This window comes from Scyliorhinus canicula, chromosome 16 (assembly GCF_902713615.1).
Source record: "Scyliorhinus canicula chromosome 16, sScyCan1.1, whole genome shotgun sequence".
NCBI classification, from domain to species: Eukaryota; Metazoa; Chordata; class Chondrichthyes; order Carcharhiniformes; family Scyliorhinidae; genus Scyliorhinus; species Scyliorhinus canicula.
The window spans coordinates 113,162,795-113,181,177 of NC_052161.1; the positions used below are offsets into that span (position 1 = coordinate 113,162,795).

General features: G+C 43.8%; 1 protein-coding gene across 11 annotated transcripts in view; it reads left to right on the forward strand.

Annotated features, from left to right (window-relative positions):
* LOC119979752 (PR domain zinc finger protein 2-like) overlaps positions 1-18,383 on the forward strand; it is a 212,523-nt gene that overhangs the window by 143,354 nt on the left and 50,786 nt on the right. For 10 of the 11 annotated variants that reach the window (XM_038822363.1, XM_038822364.1, XM_038822362.1 and 7 more), the window contains exons 5-6: positions 1,862-2,014; positions 17,388-17,514. In XM_038822363.1, the coding sequence (XP_038678291.1) occupies positions 1,862-2,014; positions 17,388-17,514 (280 nt within the window). The remainder of the gene's footprint in view (positions 1-1,861; positions 2,015-17,387; positions 17,515-18,383) is intronic. The other variant, XM_038822371.1, reaches the window with a different exon arrangement.

The following is an 18,383-nucleotide window of genomic DNA, read 5'->3' on the forward strand; positions in this document are numbered from 1 at the left end:
AGATCAACCTCTCCACCCTGTGCCCTGGCGTGGTGGTGGGGGGGGGGGGGGGGGGGGGGGGGGGAGCCTGCTGGAATTCTTGACGCTTGAAAAGGTCAAATTTGAACTGAGGGGAAGGATGGAGGGGTTCTACAATTCATGGGCGTTATTCATTATGCACTTTCGAGAATTGGATCACATCGAACATTGGGGGGGGTTGGGGGCTGGGAGAGTGGAGGGTAGGGGACTGTGTGTGTTAATGGTGACTGTGGGTGCTTTCTGATTCCTTTTTGTCATTTGTTTATGTTAACATGCGAGCCAATGTCTGGGGTTTGGTGGGAGGATGGGATCATTGTTATTGATATGGGGATTGACATTACATTCGTTATTGATTATTGTTTATTGTTGGGTGTATATTTGGGAGAAAATGTGAAAAAGGAGAATAAAAAACATTTATCCTGATTTTGGGGTGGAATGGTGGCACAGTGGTTGGTACTATTCCCTACTGAGGACCCAGGTTCGATCCCGGTCCCGGGTCACTGTCTGTGTGGAGTTTGCACATTTCCCCGTGTCTGTGTGGGTCTCGCCCCCACCACCCAAAGATGTGCAGGCTAGGTGGATTGGCCATGCTAAATTGCCCCTTAATTGGAAAAAGTGAATTGGGTGCTCTAAATTTTTTTTAAATCATCATGATTTTATAACCAAATTAAATGAAAGCTATGCCAATAACATGCTATGTAGAAATTACATGTTCGCAATAGGAGAAAATATAATAATTATACGGATTTGAGGTAAAAATTAGATGATGGTACGTAGACCTCCGGGGGAGTGATTTTCTTTTCTCAAAGTATAGTGACTGATCAGCAGTCAAACATAGTCAATGCAGACCTTTGAGAAAATCTCTCTCCAATCTTTTTACCCATCAGTTATATCTTTTGTATGCTTTTGACTTTCTCTATTTTTTTCTGTATTCTATTTTTTTTCTAATTGAAGTTGAGTCAATATATAATTGGCCAGTTGTACCTTTAGCTTGGTACTTGATGCCTCTTCCAATCAGCCTTGTTGTTGATGTGGCCCGAGCATCATTGTCATGCACACATCTGTAATTCAGGGTAGTGGAGTCTGCTTGTTTGTGTATTAGTGATTAAATGCTAATCTAGTGACCCCTTGGAAAGTGCACACTGAGTGGGATATGGCTTAGCTTTATGATTCTCTTGCTAGCTACATATTCTCGTTTAAAGTTTGGTGACTTGGGCACAATTAGTAGATGGATACTGTAATGTTGCTATGCAGGAAGACATTTTCACTGGTCCTCAACTGGCATGGAACTGATGTTGCTTGCCTGTGGGATCTCCATAAATCTTTCCCTGAATTTTGCCTCATTAAAAGTTTTCTGCAACCTTTGTACACTGGATGAATTTATTGGATCATCCTCCAAATTTATCTCTACTTTCCTTCCCTTCCACACGAAGAGCCAACACATTGAGGAGAGGAGATGCAGAAGGCTGCTGAGCTTACACATTGGTTGCCAGTCCATTTTTTGGAGGGTGTTTTGTCTAAATTATCTTGCGCTTGAGCTGATTTAGTGTTTGATAGTGATAGCCTAAATACTTGGGGAGGAGTTAGGTCCAATTTGACTTTTTTTCTGTTCTGTGCATAAGGGGCAGAATTAAAATAATAAATAGTGTACAATTGTAATAAGCACTACATATGGAGCTCAGCAGTTTGCCAAATAAAGTAAAGCTTCCATTTTCCTTTCCATCATTTCCTACCTCATTCCCCAAAAAACACAAAACAAATGTTTTGTTGATGATTACTAAACATTGGTGATGAGGACTGGCTCAGTACTTACCACTAACTAAGGTCAACTCTCTCCTTTCAGGTTTACTTCCCCCAATTCGGGTGGATGTGTATTGATGCCACAGATCCAAACAAAGGCAACTGGTTGCGGTACGTGAACTGGGCTCGCTCCTCCGATGAGCAAAACCTCTTCCCTCTGGAGATCAACAGGGCTATCTACTACAAAGTCTTCAAGGTAGTCGTATCCCTGTGATGTGAAGATTAGTACAAGTTCTCATAAAGTTGCGCTCTGGCCTTGCCCACTCCACACATATACACATAAAAGCAAAATAGGTTTCCTGGTAAGACGACCGGCGCAGTGGTTATCACTGCTGCCTCACGGCACTGAGGACCCAGTTTGATCCCGGCCCCGGGTCACTGTCCATGTGGAGTTTGCACATTCTCCCCCGGTCTGCATGGGTCTCACCCCCACAACACAAAGATGTACAGGGTAGGTGGATTGGCCATGTCAAAGATTTTTTAATTTTCTGGTAAGGTTCCCTTGCTCAAACTCTTAAACAAAAACCATTGAGGCTGCTTTGATCCCACTTCAGCTCTTCTTTGCCTCCCAATATATTCTATGATGCCCATCTGTGTCGTCTTCCTCTTTCCTTTTCCCACTCTCCACCTAAAAGTAAAGTTCAGATCATTTGCAGTTCTTAGTGCGACAAAAAAACCTGTCAGAATTTATTTCCTCCATTTTCTTTCAGTCTGTCATCTGAGCTTTTAAAATGGAACTAAAAGAATTTTAAGGATCATTAAATACAATTTAATCTGATTTAATTTTGTTTTTCTAGAGCCTTTTGAGTTACCAACTCTGGACATATTCCTGGAGGTTTCATCACATGACCTAATTTCAAACGTCCCACTCAACCAAACTGTTTTTATTTCCATTCTCCAATTTTTTTGTAACTTTATAAACATGCAGTCAAAGAATTTTTTTAAATACTGCTTTTTTAATATACCCCCACCTTTGGGTTGCTTGTAGCAATGTTGAGGTGTTTAATCTTAACTCCTGGGACTCCAGACCAAATGTGCAGGGTCGTCAGTCTGAGGTGCCTTCCCAAAAAGGCTGAAAGCAATGGCTGCAGTTTTAACTTTGAAGCTCATGTACAGTTTATAGTGAACCCTTTAGAAATACAGCAAGACCCAAAAGCAGTACCCAATCAGATGCAAAAGTAAATGTCAGTGACTTCTCAATAAAGTTTTTCAAACTATTTGCTTTCTGAAGTTTTTATTTAATGCATGCAATTATTGTTCATATGTTTATACCCAGGTAAAATAGATTTGGTGTTGTCAATTTACGTGTATGGTTGATGGCCGAAAACCATTTCTTGGTCTCTATCTTCTTGTACTCTGAACTCTGTTTACACCAAGAAGTTGGGCAGTCTCTGAGACTCCAATTCAGGAGATGTACTATATTGCAAATACAGTTTGTTGTCTGTATAATGAAGAACATTTGCAGCAAATCTTCAAAAGTCTTTGCTTTTGATTTTTTTAAATATAAATTTAGAATATCCAATTTTTTTTTTTCCAATTTAAGGGGCAATTTAGCGTGGCCAATCCACCTACCCTGCATTTCTTTGGGTTATAGGGGTGAGCCCCACGCAGACACAGGGAGAATGTGCAAACTCCACACGGACAGATTTTTTATGTTTTTAAATGGACATAAGCTCCCAAAAGGCCAAGTAGATAAAGGCACCAGGTGAAGTAAGATAGGAATTAGAACTATCAACTTCAAACAGTTAGTTGGGAGGAAATTTCTGCCTATCAAAAAACAAAAGGTAAAACGCTAGATATTGGAACTATACAGCAGGTCATTCAGCATCAGGAAGAATAAGATAGGTTAATGGTTATGCTGAACAATCTGCTATGTAACAAATGCTAATATATGCGAGTAGTTTCAACTGAATTTGTCTTTATTCCATTTAAAGTGCTTAACGAGCCAGCTATGTATTTCATAAAAATCTCCAGTAGTAACACTCCCTTCACTGTTTTTGTACATGCACAAATGCCTCTTGTGCTTGCAGTGTTACTTTACAGATTACAATATTCCTGAGGTAGCTAATCTGAAGTAAGATGACATGAGGGCATTATTATGACTTGGGTTACTCAGGCCAATTTCAGCTTCATTCTTTGAATAATTTCACATTATACGGATTACTGTTTTGATCATTATTTCATCCAATCTGAAGGCCAATCTACAGCACCCCAACATTAACTACAGAAACTGAATGGTTCAAATGGATACACGTCAGCAAATGCTGTGCAATAATATTCCCACTAGTAGTGCTCTTTGGTTCAAATGATTGTATCCCATAGGATATTCTTCACAAAATATTACCTGCTGATGTGTTTCATCTATGTAATGTTCAGTTCACAAAATTATAGTCTTAACCCTCCCACTGGTATAATCCTTGTCTGAATACACAGGATTGAATAAAATATGTCCTGGAGATCATTTGTGGTTATTACAGTTTTGCACAGCCAAACTACCCTGTGTAAAACACCATTTGATGAATATCATTCAGTGCCAACTTCAGGCAGTTGTTTGAGAGGAATTAACTGCCTACCAAAAAATGAAAGATAGAATACTAAACAATAGAAACATGATGGAATGACACAGCAGGTCATTTAGCATCTGAAAGAATAAAATAGGTTAATGGTTATGCTGGAACAATCTGATATGTTCCAAATGCTAATCTGAGCAAGTAGTTTCAAGGGTTTCACCTGAATAATAGAACTGTCTGTTTTCTGTTTAAAGTGCGTAATGAGCCTGTTATGTATTTCAGAAAAATCTAGTAGTAAATCTGCCTTCCCTGTTGCAAATTACTTTTGTGGTTGCAGCATTACTATATAGATGTACAATATTTCTATGAGGGCAGTGCCAATTACTTCTACTCTTCCCATTTTGGCTCCTTCTAAAACTGATTTTCAATAAGCTTTCTCTCCAAAGCTGGTTTCTATGAATTCTCTGCCATATAACTCTTATCGATGTTGGCACTTCTCTAACAATTTTCCAGCTGAAGTAAATGATTTTTTAAAAAAGAAACAATATTTAGTGTGAACCCAAACAATGATGGATCTTTCATATTTGAGTAATTGATCTCCTGTGGTGTTACTCACAGCTGGGAAAAAATGGCACATTTTGCTGCAGAAGTCCTTCCTTTCCTGATTCTTGCTCATCTGCCCCCTTTCTGTTTTGTTATCTATACTATCAATCTTTTTGCACAGTCTGACTATCCCTGATTCGCACGCTCTGGCTCTTCTACAGGCTCTTGCTTGCTTTTACTCTAGTGCTCTCGTTCAAATTTTATTACTTGAGGTTCCAGTTTTGTCCCTCAATTGTATCAGTATACAGTAGTTATGTTTATTACAACTCAGAATGCTGACTCTGGACCAACCCAATTTTGGAAAGATACAATTTTTTTTAATGTATTTTATTACAAACATGTATCAAAACAAGTTGCAGCCAATAAACACCCCAGGAAACATGCTTTCCAACAATCAACTATGCAGTTTGTACAACGTTTCCCCCTTGTTCCTTGCACAAGAGGTCCCGTTTACCCTACGCAGTGCCTCACTCCGTACTCCCCAATTGATCTCCCCTCCCAACTCCGCTTCCCATTTCTCCTTGATCTTCATCACCTATTTGCCTTCCTGCTCCCCCAGCCACATTGTGTGTATGTGTGTGTGTGTGTGTGTGTGTATGTATATATCCCCAATTCTTCCCTCCCCTTCCAAATCCGTAAGCAGCAGTCACTCCAGCAAGGTGTTTCCCTGCAATTTAGGGAACCCCTTCCAGACCTTTCACGCAAAGTCCCTAACTTGCAGATACCTGAACTCACTCCCCCTCAGCAGCTCTACCTTCTCCCTTAGCTCCTCCAAACTGGCGAACACTCCCTCCAAATACAGATCCCTCACCTTGACCAATTACACTTCCCTCCACCTGAATACGCTACCCACCCCTCCGGCTTAAACCCATGATTCTCTCACAGCCGTGTTAACACCGACAGCCCCTCCACCCTAAAATGCCTCCTTAACTGATTCCAAATCTTCATCGTGGATAGCACTACCAGGCTCCCCGAATACCTACTCGGCACCATTGGCAACATTGCCGTCACCATGGCCCTTAAGCTGGACCACCGACAAGATTCCTCCTCCATCCTAGCCCACTCTACCCCTTCTCCTTCCCACCATCGCCACTCTTATTCGCCGCCAGTAATAATGAAGCAAGTTCGGCAACACCAACCCCCTCCCCTGCTGCCTCTGCCTCTGTAGCAGGGTCCTCCCGACCTTTGGCACCTTCCCCACCCATACAATGTCTGAAATAACAGTGTCCAATTTCTGAAAAAAGGCCTTTGGTATAAAAATTGGAAGAGCCTGAATAATATACAAGAACCTCGGCAGAATATTCATTTTTACCACTTAGACCTTCCCTGCCAAAGTCAACTGCAGTGTATCCCACCTCCTAAGATGCCCCCCTGGCCTCCTCCACCAACTTCGTTAAGTTCCATTTATGGAGGCCCATCCATTCCCACACTCCTTGAATCCCTAAATACCTGAACCTATTCCTCGCCACCTTAATTGGCATCCCCCATAAATTAGCCCGCTGTCCTAGCTCATTCACTGGGAAAACCTTGCATTTCCCTCCATTCAGTTTATACCCCAAGAGCCCTTCAAACCTCCCCAGCAGGCCCATGATCCTTCCCATACTCTCCAGCGGGTCCGAAACATACAGCAATAGGTCATCAGCGTAGAGCGACACCAATGCATACTCTGTCTGCTCATAATCCCCCGCCACTCCGCCAACCTCTAAGAGCCAAGGCTCTATGGCCAGCGCACCTCTGTCTCATACCCCTTTGTAAATCAAAGCTTCGCAAGCTCGTATTATTCATCCTCACACTCACACTTGGTGCCACATATAACATCTAACAACCACACCCATGCCTCAAATCTCGGCCCAAACCCAAACCTTCCCAGAAACTGGAACAAGTACCGCTACTCCACCTGATATGCCTTCTCCGTGTCCATGGACACCACCACCTCCGGTACCAGAGCCCACGATGGTTCATCACTACATTCAACAACCTTTTCATATTACTCACGAGCTGCCTGCCCTTCATGGAACCTATTTGACCTTCTGCAACCAATCCTGGGACACAATCTTTCATCCTCCCTGCCAACAACGTAGCCAATACTTTCACATCCGTGTTAAACAGTGATATGGGCCGACACAACTCACATTCCACCGGGTCCTTCTCCTTATTCGGGATTACCGTAATTACTGCCTGCGTCATCATCTACGGCAGATTCCCCTTCTCCAACTCCAGCTTCATTAAATGCCCCCAACAGATATGGTGCCAGATCCGTCGCGAATTCCTATAAAATTTCACCCATCCAGCCCTGGAGCCTTCCCCGACTTCGTACCCCAAATACTATCCAGCACCTCCCTCAGCCCCAAGGTCTCCTCCAATGCCTACCTCTTTGCTTCCTCCACCTGGGGAAACTCCAGCTCATCCAGAAACCGCTCCATGTCCTCCTCCTCTCCCCCAGGTACGCCTCCTATTGTCCCTGTTACTACTCACTGAACGCCATTTATCTTCCCCGGCACCAACACCACATCCCCAGCCCCAGTGCGTATCCTCAATATTTCAATATATGTTGGTGCGCCAGCATGCGGCTCGCCTTCTCCCCATACTTGTATTGCACCCCTCTTGCCCTACATAATTGCCCGACTGCCCTCGCCATTGTCTGTTAGGAATGGGTTAACAGTCCTTCTAATTAAATACTAATTTGATAAGTATCCAATGAAAGTCACTGATGTATAAAGAGGTTACAGGTGGCACATTTTGTTGGTGGCAATTTTGTGTGTGAAGTTAGACCAAAGAAATAAAGGTTTTGTGGAGAAACAGAACTCGTCTGCTTTACTCTACAGCAGCCAGAAGCTTGAATATTGTCAACCTGTCAAATTGCTCCTGCAGCTTTTTCCTCCTCGTGGTGTGCAACCTCGAATATTCCCTGTCCATCTCCACTATCTCACTCACGAGGCAGTCATATTCCTCTCTCCTTTCCATATCCGTGCGAGTCTTAAACAAAATAATTCCCCCAGGCCCACTGCCGTCAGCACTTCCCAAAAAATGACTGCCAACACCTCCCCATTCTGATTCAACTTCATATACACCTTAATCGCCACCCGCACCTTATCACAAAAACCTCCATCCGCCAGCAACTCCGAATACAACCTCCACCCCCCACTCCGCTCTTGTCCCGATCTAAACTGAATCTCCAGCCAGTGGGGCGCATGGTCCGAAATAACTATCCCGCAAACCCTGCCCCCTCCACCCCAACCAAAATCTCTTGGCTCACTACAAAGTAATCAATCCTCGAATGCATCTTATAGACATGTGAAAAGAAGGAATACTCCCTTCCCCTTGGGTTCTGAAAGCAGCATGGATCCACCATACCGATCCTCTCCATAAACCCACCCTGCTCCCTTGCCATTCATACCTACCCAATGACCTGGGGCCTCGACCTATCCACCCTCTATTCTAGAACACAATTAACATCTCCGCCCATGATTAACTGGTGTGTGGCTAAATCCGGAGCGCTGCCAGCAACACCCTCATAAAACCCACACCATCCCAATTTGGTGCATACACATTTAGCGGCACCACCGGCGTCCTTTCCAATACCACACTCCTACATATCTCCCACCCTGATCCCTCACTGCCTTCGCACTAATAAATCCCATTTTCTTGCTCATTAAAATTGCCACTCCCCGCAATTTTCAATCAAACCCCGAGTGAAAAACCTGCCTGACCCACCCCTTCCTTAACCTAACCTGGTCCTTCACACGGAGGTGTGTCTCCTGCAGCAAGACCCCCGCCCCTAGCTTTCAAGCTCCTGAAGTGTGTGAACACCTGTGATCTTTTAACCGGCCCATTAAGTCCCCAGACGTTCCACGTTACTAACCTTGCTGGAGGCTTACGCCTCCAGTCCCCTCCACCGTCCGCCAACTACCCCACTTAACTCCAGCCCCCTAATTCCACTCTGTACCTAGCCCATCCCAGATGGCCCTCTTCTCTGCCCTTAACCATGTCATCTCTCACCCCCTGCCATGTCACAACAACCCCCCCCCCCCCCCCCCCCCCCCCCACCCCCCCCCCCCCCCCCCCGGCCACTCCTCTCTGCCCTCTCCCCCACCTCACTTTTGTTCACCAGTATTACTTGCTAGCATGGCAGCCCCTGCCCCGGCACCTCCCAAAGGCCTCCCCTCCCTTTCCCCTGTTCCTCACTCAAGGAAGAAGGCTCCCTGCTGACCTTGTCCTCCCCCACCCAAACAAAGACTCCTCCTGAACTCCAGGCCACCTCCCCGGAGGCAAACAAACAGATGCTGAACACAAACAGCCCCATAAAACAGGAGGGGGGATGGGAACGTCCATCCCCACATAAACTCTTCACCCCTACCACCCCTTACAATCGAATCAATAAACCGCAAACCCAAAAAAGGACCCCCTCCAAACCGGAGGGGACGAAAATCGCCCAATCCCTATCCTCACTTCAAGCGTGTTCCCAACCATTATGAAATGCCAGCACCCCGTTTCCCAAACACTGTGTACTCAGTTCTCCCCAGTTTATACTCCTTAATGAAGTCCTTGATCGCTTCTGGGGCTGCGTAGTAATAATCTTAGCCTTCAAATGCCACCCAAATCTCGCCATGTAGGGCACCCCAAACCTGATATGCCACCGGGACAGCACTGCCTTGGCCTTGTTGAACTCTGCCCGGCTTTTTGCCAACTCTGCTCTAATGTCCTGATATATGCGGACCTTATTCCCCTCCCATTCGCAGGTGCGATTCTCCACAGCCCAATGCGAAATCCTCTCTCCACAAATTTGTGGAGTCTCATGATCACCGCCCGCGGCAGCTTCCAGCTCTCGGCTTCTGCCTCAGGGACCTGTGCCTCGGTCTACTTTGGAATCCTTATCTAGCTCCCCTTCCACCACCAGCCTCACCAGCATCTTTGAGACAAACTCCTGGCACTCACACCTTCCACTCCTTCAGGCAGGCCCACTATTCGCAGGTTCTGCCTTGAGGTATTCTCCTGCTCCTCCACCTTTGCCCTCAATGTTTTACAAAGGTCTCCTCGGAGCCCCACCTCCGCCTCCAGATCGCTGTGGTCCGAGATCACTCCTTCGATCTCTCAAATCTGTGACCCCTGCACCTTCAAGCACTCCTCCAGCCGCTCCATCAGGGGTGCCACAGCTCCTTTGATGGCCTTCGAGCGTTCCTCCCGCATTTCCTTCCTCTGCTGGTGGAATTCCTCCTTAATAAAAGCCATCAACTGCTCCTTTTGGGTCTATCCACCTTGCACCAGCCCTTCCCCCACTGCCATCCTTGCACCGATTGCTGCCCCCCAGCTTTCCTCCAACTCTTTGGCGAAAGTCTCTCACCATCTTCTGCCGGGTTTGATTACCAGTGGACATGCCACTCCTGGGAGAAAGTACTCCAACCTTCAACTACCCCTTTTCAACAAAATTCCATTCAATATCGGGTAAAAATAGCTCTTTCCTGTACCTTTGAGCAGGAACTGCCCTGTGTGCGACCACTCGCACCATGGCCGCCACCAGAAGTCCGAAAGATAGAATTTTTAATTGTACAAAGCAAAATGCTGTGCATGCTGAAAACCTGGAATTACAAGTGCGAGAAATACTCAGCAGACCTGGCAGCATTTGTAGAGAGTGAAACAGAGTTGATAAGCTTTCATCAGAACTTGAAACCTTTTTCCAGATGTGGTAAAGAGTACTCTAAACTTTGTTTCTCCATGGACGCTATCAGACCTGTTCAGTATTTCCAACATTTTCTGTTTTTAATCATAATTGTACTGTTCATTTTTAAGTGGGTTGAATGTTGAGTATTGTTATGTAGACAAAATAATGCAAAGTACCATAAACAACATAAATGAATAAATAATTCTGTTTTCATGGTATTGCATGATAGGGACACTTGCTGATGTTCTCTCAGAAATTTGTAATTGATAAAGTCTGTAGTTATTGGTAGTCGATATCTTAATTAGAAAAGAGTTTGATCATCTATAATCTGTTGCTCTTGATTGGTCTATTTAATATGTGGTAATGTTTTGCCTAATAGAATTTTAACTGGGGGGACTGGTAAGTGACGCACTGTAGAATCCTGTAGTAGCTGATTGAGAAATGCATCGCGGGATGCAGCAATGAAGCATACATACTAAGAATTTCCTAAATCTTGATCACTGCCCTGTTCTGAATTAGGTTATGGTGTGCCAGAACTGATCTTTCTGTCATTAGCCTCGGGCAAGATACAAGATCAGCTTGGGATCTCTTCTGATAAATTAATCTTTACTGGATCTATAGAATCCAGAAATTGAATTAACACTGTAAATCATAAATGGAATTTTAGGGGCAGCACGGTGGTGCAGTGGGTTAGCCCTGCAGCCTCATGACGCCAAGGTCCCAGGTTCGATCCCGGCTCTGGGTCACTGTCCGTGTGGAGTTTGCACATTCTCCCCGTGTTTGCGTGGGTTTCGCCCCCACAACCCAAAGATGTGCAGGCTAGGTGGATTGGCCAGGCTAAATTGCCCCTTAATTGGAAAAAATGAATTGGGTACTCTAAAAATAAATTTTTTGAAATAAATAAATGGAATTTTAAGCAAAAAAGGCTCCAGTGGCCGGCCGTGAACACACTGGAATGATAATTATTCATTTGTGACGTTAGATAGAAATGTCATCTGCCTATTTTCACAGAGGGGTCATCAAAGTCCAGTCTGGTGTCTTCATCTAAATTTTGGTGCTAAGGGAAATGTACCTGCTCGAATTAAGATCTAGCTGACATCAGCAAACTTGCGCAGGCTTGGAAAGGTTTGTAGAACAGATACTTATGGCAACTTCACAAGATTGAGAGATAACTATGGTTGAGAAAGATCACTCAACTAACTTTCTTGATGGATCCATCTAGAAAGACCTCACCAATTTATTTGGAAGTCCATTCTAAGTGCTGACCATTCCATAACACTGAATTCCAGAGGTGAGAATGAATGCCCTTGATGTCAAGGCAGCATTTGACTGAGTGTGGCATCAAGGATCCCTCGCAAAGCTGGAGTCATTGGGATTCTGGGAAACCCCTCTACTGGTTAGAGAGGCAGTGGCGTAGTGGTATTGTCGCCGGACTAGAAAGCCAGATACCCAGAGTCAGGCTCTGGGGACCCGGGTTTGAACCCTGCCAATGTAGATGGTGAAATTTGAATTCAATAAAAATCTGGAATTAAAAGTCTAATGATGACCATTGTAAATTGTCATAAAAACCCATTTGGTTCACTAATGTCCTTTAGGGATGAAATCTGCCACCTGGTCTGGCCTATTGTGAATCCAGACCCACCGGAATGTGGTTGACTTAAATAACCCCAGGGATAGGCAATAAATGCTGGCCCAGCCAGCGACACCCACATCCCATGAACGAATAAAGAAAAACCATACCTGGCACAAAGGAAGATGGCTATGGTGGCTTGAGGTCAATCATCTCTGTTCCAGCACATCACTACCTGTGTGTAATGTCCTAAGCCCAACCATATTCTGGCCTTAATGAAGGTCATTGATGAAGAAGCTGGGCGGCACAGTGGTTAGCACTGCTGTCTCACGGTGCTGAGGTCCCAGGTTCAATCCTGGCCCTGGTCATTGTCCATGTGGAATTTGCACATTCCCTGTGTTTGCGTGGGTCCCCCCCCCCCCCCCCCCCCCATCCCAAAGATATGCAGGGTAAATGGATTGGCCACACTAAAGTGCCCCTTAATTGGAAAAAAGAATTGGGTACTCTAAATTTCTAAAATAAAAAAGTGATGGAAGAAGCTGAAGTGGGAATGTTTGCTAATGATTGCACTATGTTTAGCACCATTGGTGATGACTCCGGTACTGAAGCAGTCCATGTCCAAGTCATGCATTTGGACAATATCCATACTTGGACTGACATGTGGTAAGTAACATTCCTCCACACAAGTACCAGGCAATGACCATCTCCAATAAGAGAGAATCTAACCATTAATCCTTGACATTCAAAGACTACCATTGGTGAATCCCCCACTATCACAGTCACCATTGACTAGAAACTGAACTGGATTGGCCTTGGCCATGGCCATGGAAATGTTGTGGCACGGTGAGCAATTCCCTTCCTAACTCCTCAAAGCTTGTCCACCATCTACAAGGTGAGACACAAGTTAGAAATGTGATGGAATGCTCTCCATTTGCCTGGATGAATGCAACTTCAACATTTGAGAAGTTTGACACCATCCAGGACAAAGCAGCTTACTTGATTGTCACCCCTTGCACAAACATTCAACCCTCCACCACCGATACACAGTGGCAGCTGTGTATACCATCTATAAGTTGCCCTCACCAAGACTCCTTATGCAGCACCTTCCAAACCCACAACCGCTACCGGTTAAGGACAACGGCAGCAGACACATGGAGCACCACCACCTGGAAGTTTCCCTCCAAGTCACACACCTTGGCTTGGAACTACATTGCCATTCCTCACTGACATTGGGTTAAATCCTGGAACTCCCTCCCTAACAACACTTTGGGTGTACCTACACCATGTGGACTGCAGCTGTTCAAGAAGGCAAATCACTGTTGCGAGGCCAATTGGGGATGGGCAATAAATTATGGCCTATTCCAGTGACCCCACATCCTGTAAATGAACTTTTTTTTTAAATTTAGAGTACCCAATTATTTTTTTTTCCCAATTAAGGGGCAGTTTAGCAAGGCCAATCCACCTAACCTGCACGTCCTTGGGTTGTGGGGGTAAAACCCATGCAGACACGGGGAGTAAATGATTTTTTTAATGCAAAGAAGAGTTTACCTTTTACTAGTTTGAACCTGTGTCCCCTTCAACTCTCATGGCATAATTTAATTGTTAATTTTTCGAGTCCTGTGACTATCTTGTATGCCTCTAAGAACATCTCATGGATGCTTCATTTCCAGTTAGGAAAACCCAGGTTTCTTCAGCATTTCTCAAAACTCAGACCCCTGACACCAAAAGATTATTTTTTTTTTAAAATTCAGAGTACCCAATTATTTTTTTCCAATTAAGGGGCCATTTAGCATAGCCAATCCACCTAGCCTGCACATAGAATCCTTACAGTGCAAAAGGAGGCCATTCAGCCCATCGAGTCTGCACTCTCTCTAAAAGAGAATTCTACCCATGTCCACTATCCCCCCCCCCCCACCCCCCCCCCCCCCCCCCCCCCCCCGTGTCACTTTGACAGCTCCAATGTCAAATTGACATTCTCTGAGGATATGAGGTAGGTGAGGTGTTGGGGGTTATATCTTCGTTTCTTCGTAACTCCATTTTCCCCAGTGCCAAGTTTTCAGTATTTTTACGTTTAAAAAAAAGTCTTTGTATTCCATACTTTACCAATTTCCCCCTTCCTCTCCTTTAGAAATTAGCAATGTCACTGGGTTGTAGTACATGTATCCTATATACCCTAAGTGCAATAAAACGTAAAAGCAGATGCTGGAATCTGAAACAAAAACAGAAAATGCTGGACAATCTCAGCAGGTCAGACAGCATCTGTGGGGAGAGAATGGAGCTAATGCTTCTAGTCTGGATGACTGTTTTTGCAAAATAAATGTATTTGTCACTTACAAATTTCTTAATTCATTCTGGTTTCTGGATCACTTTCAATATCATTGCACCGCCCAGTTTTGTATCAAGTACAAATTTTATTACTGAGTTTCTGGATCCAGGTAATCTATGTAAATTAGAATCCGTTGTGATCTCAGTGTTGAGTCCGAAATTGACCTTCCCCAGTCTGACACAATTCCAATAAAAAGTACTTGTTTCCTATCCTTGCCAGTTTCATAACTACTATGAAGTTTATCCTTGATTTTGAGTATTGTTTCCTGGTCACATTTAGTCTCCCTAATGCCACCCTTCAGGTCACTGATGACTGGTATCCAGAAAGGTCCAAATCTATCAATAACTACCTTTTTGCCCATGTCTTGCCAGCTAGCTCTCATTCCAGCTCAACTATTACCGCCATTGTATTGAAATGTTCAATTTCACAATAAGTGCCAATGGTTGTATAAAGTACGTAACTTCTAAATTCCATTGTACGTTAACACACACCTTGTTTTTCTTGGGGCTGTCACTGATCACATTCTTCCTTGTAAAATAAAAAAGTAAATGATCATGATTGGCATGTTGATTTAAGAAAATTACTGCTGGGGCCAAAAGGGTAAAATGTTGTTTTACATTGTGAAGTGAAAGGGATGAAACAACTCTTAAGTAAAAACAGAAAGAGCGGGCAGCACGGTGGCGCAGTGGGTTAGCCCTGCTGCCTCATGGCGCTGAGGTCCCAGGTACGATCCTGGCTCTGGGTCACTGTCCGTGTGGAGTTTGTACGTTCTCCCGTGTTTGCGTGGGTTTCGCCCCCACAACCCAAAAAAAGATGTGCAGGCTAGGTGGATTGAACACGCTAAATTGCCCCTTAATTGGAAAAAATGAATTGGGCACTCTAAATTTTTTTAAAAACAAAACAGAAAGTGCTGGAGATATTCAGCAGATCTTGCAGCATCTGTGGAGAGACAAACAGAATTGACATTTCAGGTCATCAGGTCATCTTTCATCAGTACTGTAAAAATGTAAGATGATTAAAGCAGTACAGAAGCAGGGAAAGGGGGAGAAAAGGCTAACCCCCACCGGCTCAAAGACATTCACGATGCACATTGAATGTTTGTCCGCGAAGCCCATATTCCATGAAAGAATTTGTGAAAAAGGAACAAAAAGACCTGTGTTTATGGTGAAAGACAGGTGAGATTAAATGGCAAAGGAGACAATGGTGCAAGGCAAAAGAGTGATGGGACAAGTAAAGAAACAAAACGTGTGTTCAGAGATGTTAATGGTAAAATTAAGAATTATTAAAAGCAGATGTAATCCAAAATTAAACAAAAAAGGGCAAAGGGTGCAATCTGAAATTGTTGAACTCCGTGTTGAGTCAGAAGTCAATAAAGTGCAGAATCAAAAGATGAGTTCCTCGAGCTTTCATTGAGCCATTGGGACATTGCGGGAGCCTAAGGTTAAGAGTAGAAGCAGAGCAGAGAGTTAAAATAGCAGGTGACTAAAAGCACAGGGTCTTGCTTGCAAATTGAATGACCACCCTGTCTGCATTTGGCCTCTTTGAAGAGATCACATTGTGAGTGGCAAATACAGCGCATTAAATTGAAAGCAAGTAAATCAGTTTCACTTGAAAGGAGTATCAGGAGCCTTGTGAAGTGAGATGAAAGGGCAGGTCTAGCATCATACACTTGGCATGGGAAGATACTGCAGGAACAGGAGAGAGATGTTGGGGCTGAATGAGGTGTGAACTGGGTACCGCAGAGGGGAAGAAACCTTCAAAATGCTGAAAGGGGTGGAGAGAGAAAGATATATTTGGTGGGTGGCATCACTTGGAAGTGGTGAGAGATGAAGAATTAGATCTGAAGGCTGGTGGAGGGGAACTGTACTGTAGTTCTGGGAGGTTGAGGAAGTCAGTGGACTTGTAGTGAATATGGGTGAATAGCCTCTCTTAGAAATGGATTCAGAAGTTGAGAGCCCAGAAGGTGGGCCATATGAGAGAAGAGGGAAACTTCTTAACTTAAATAGCCTGTGCTAAATTCATATGAAACACATTTAATCTGTTAGTTTTTATATTTACCTGATAATATGTAGTTGATGCGTCTGTGTCCTGATGTAGGACCCTTCAATGCTTTTTACCAGGTGGTGTGAAAAAGAGTGCAGTCTGGTGAACAGTCGCACTATTATATCTATGTATTGTCCATTGGTTTATAAAGTCAGCAGCCCTAGATTATGGAAGATGGGTTTACTCTTAGGATGGCTATCTATCCCCAGTGGGATTCGCTGTTGAGCCTAGCATACACATTACCTGGATGACATGGTGGAAGGTGAAACTGCAACCTACCAACAGAGGAAGTAAGAAATTAAACAGCCTTGTGGAAGTAACCTCTGCAGTGCAAGCAGTCAACACAAAAACGTTATAGGTTTTATTTTTAGGCAGTGATTTCTTTAAAAACTACGTTTTTAGTTTGCCATACAATTTTGACATTAGGGAAATAATGGGAGTGTAATTTATAATCCGAGTGAGACAGATTGCAGGCCTATTTTGGAGGTATGAAGCTGTCTTTATTTTGAGAGATGTGTCAAAGCACAATAAACTGAGTCTTAATCTGACTGCAATGTAGCCCTCCAACCACCAGGAGTTGCAGTGTTTTACTGAACCTTCAATACCATCTACACCCTCTTGTGCTAATGCAGTGCTTTTGTTAAGAAACCACTTCCCAGTTGTATTCAGATTAGCTTTGGTTCAAAGTGTGCTTCCTGTTGGAGTGTAATCATATCACAGTCAGGGAATAGTTTTGTAGTCGGGTGTAGAGCAGTCTTTAAGCTCTCCAGGCCCCACAACCGACTTCGAGGATCCTCGACTGTGTTTTTTTTACAAGCCTAGCACTGATTGGTGCAATTTTCTTTATCCTGTCTATAGCCCATCCAGCCAGGGGAAGAACTGTTGGTGTGGTACAATGGGGAAGACAACCCAGACATTGCAGCTGCTCTAGAGGAAGAGAGAAGTAATAATCTGAACAAGAGGAGCTCTCCCAGAGGCAGGAAAGGTAAGGGAAGCTTCATAGTTCTTTTGGGTTGGTGACTGGGTGGGGCAAGTGCAGTACAAAACGTACCTCCTACTTACTCTCCAGAGTGATCTGGGGAGGGGAGAAAGAGGAATATTTTTTGAGTTTTGAAAGTACTGCAAGACGGGATGAAGTGAGCTCAGTTAAACTGCAGTTGTGCTTTAGGAGTGGCACAGGAATGTCAGCTGGAGAAATGCGACTGCATGACCTTCCCAGGCTTCAGACTCCGACACTGTTGTAGAGGAACATTGAAATGCAGAAATACTGCTCTAGCCATTTCTCATTTAAAGCTCCACTCTCTCTTTCGTTTTTAAAAAAAAAAAAAAATTTGGACATGGCTTCAAAAAATATGAAAGCTCACTTTTTTTGATACATTGGGAATTTGGAAACTGGTGAGAGGTTTGTGATTGTGACTTTTAGAAATGTTTACTTGGACAAAGATGACCCTTTTTGCTAGTGGGAGACGGTGTTGGAAGTGTAGAAGCAGATTGAAGTGTATTCGTGAATTGTGTAATGTAAGCAGTTTCTAATTTCAGAGGCCTAACAAAATGGATGCAGCTGCTTAATAATTCACTGAAAAACTTGATTGTTCCTAGCATTTTACGCCAATCTAAATGTTGCTTTGTCTTTTATCTCAGAATTTGAAGCACTGCAGAAAAATAACATCACGGACTGTTTCTTAAATCTTTAAGTCCATCCATTCTGAATAAATTGATTTATTTCTCTTCCCTCCCATCCAATAATTAATTTTTTCCTCGCCTTTCCAGTCAATAAAATACTTCTATGAAGTACTTTTCTTCAGAGGATGGCTGCAATATAAAGGAACACAACAGGGTTTTTGATTTAGGTTC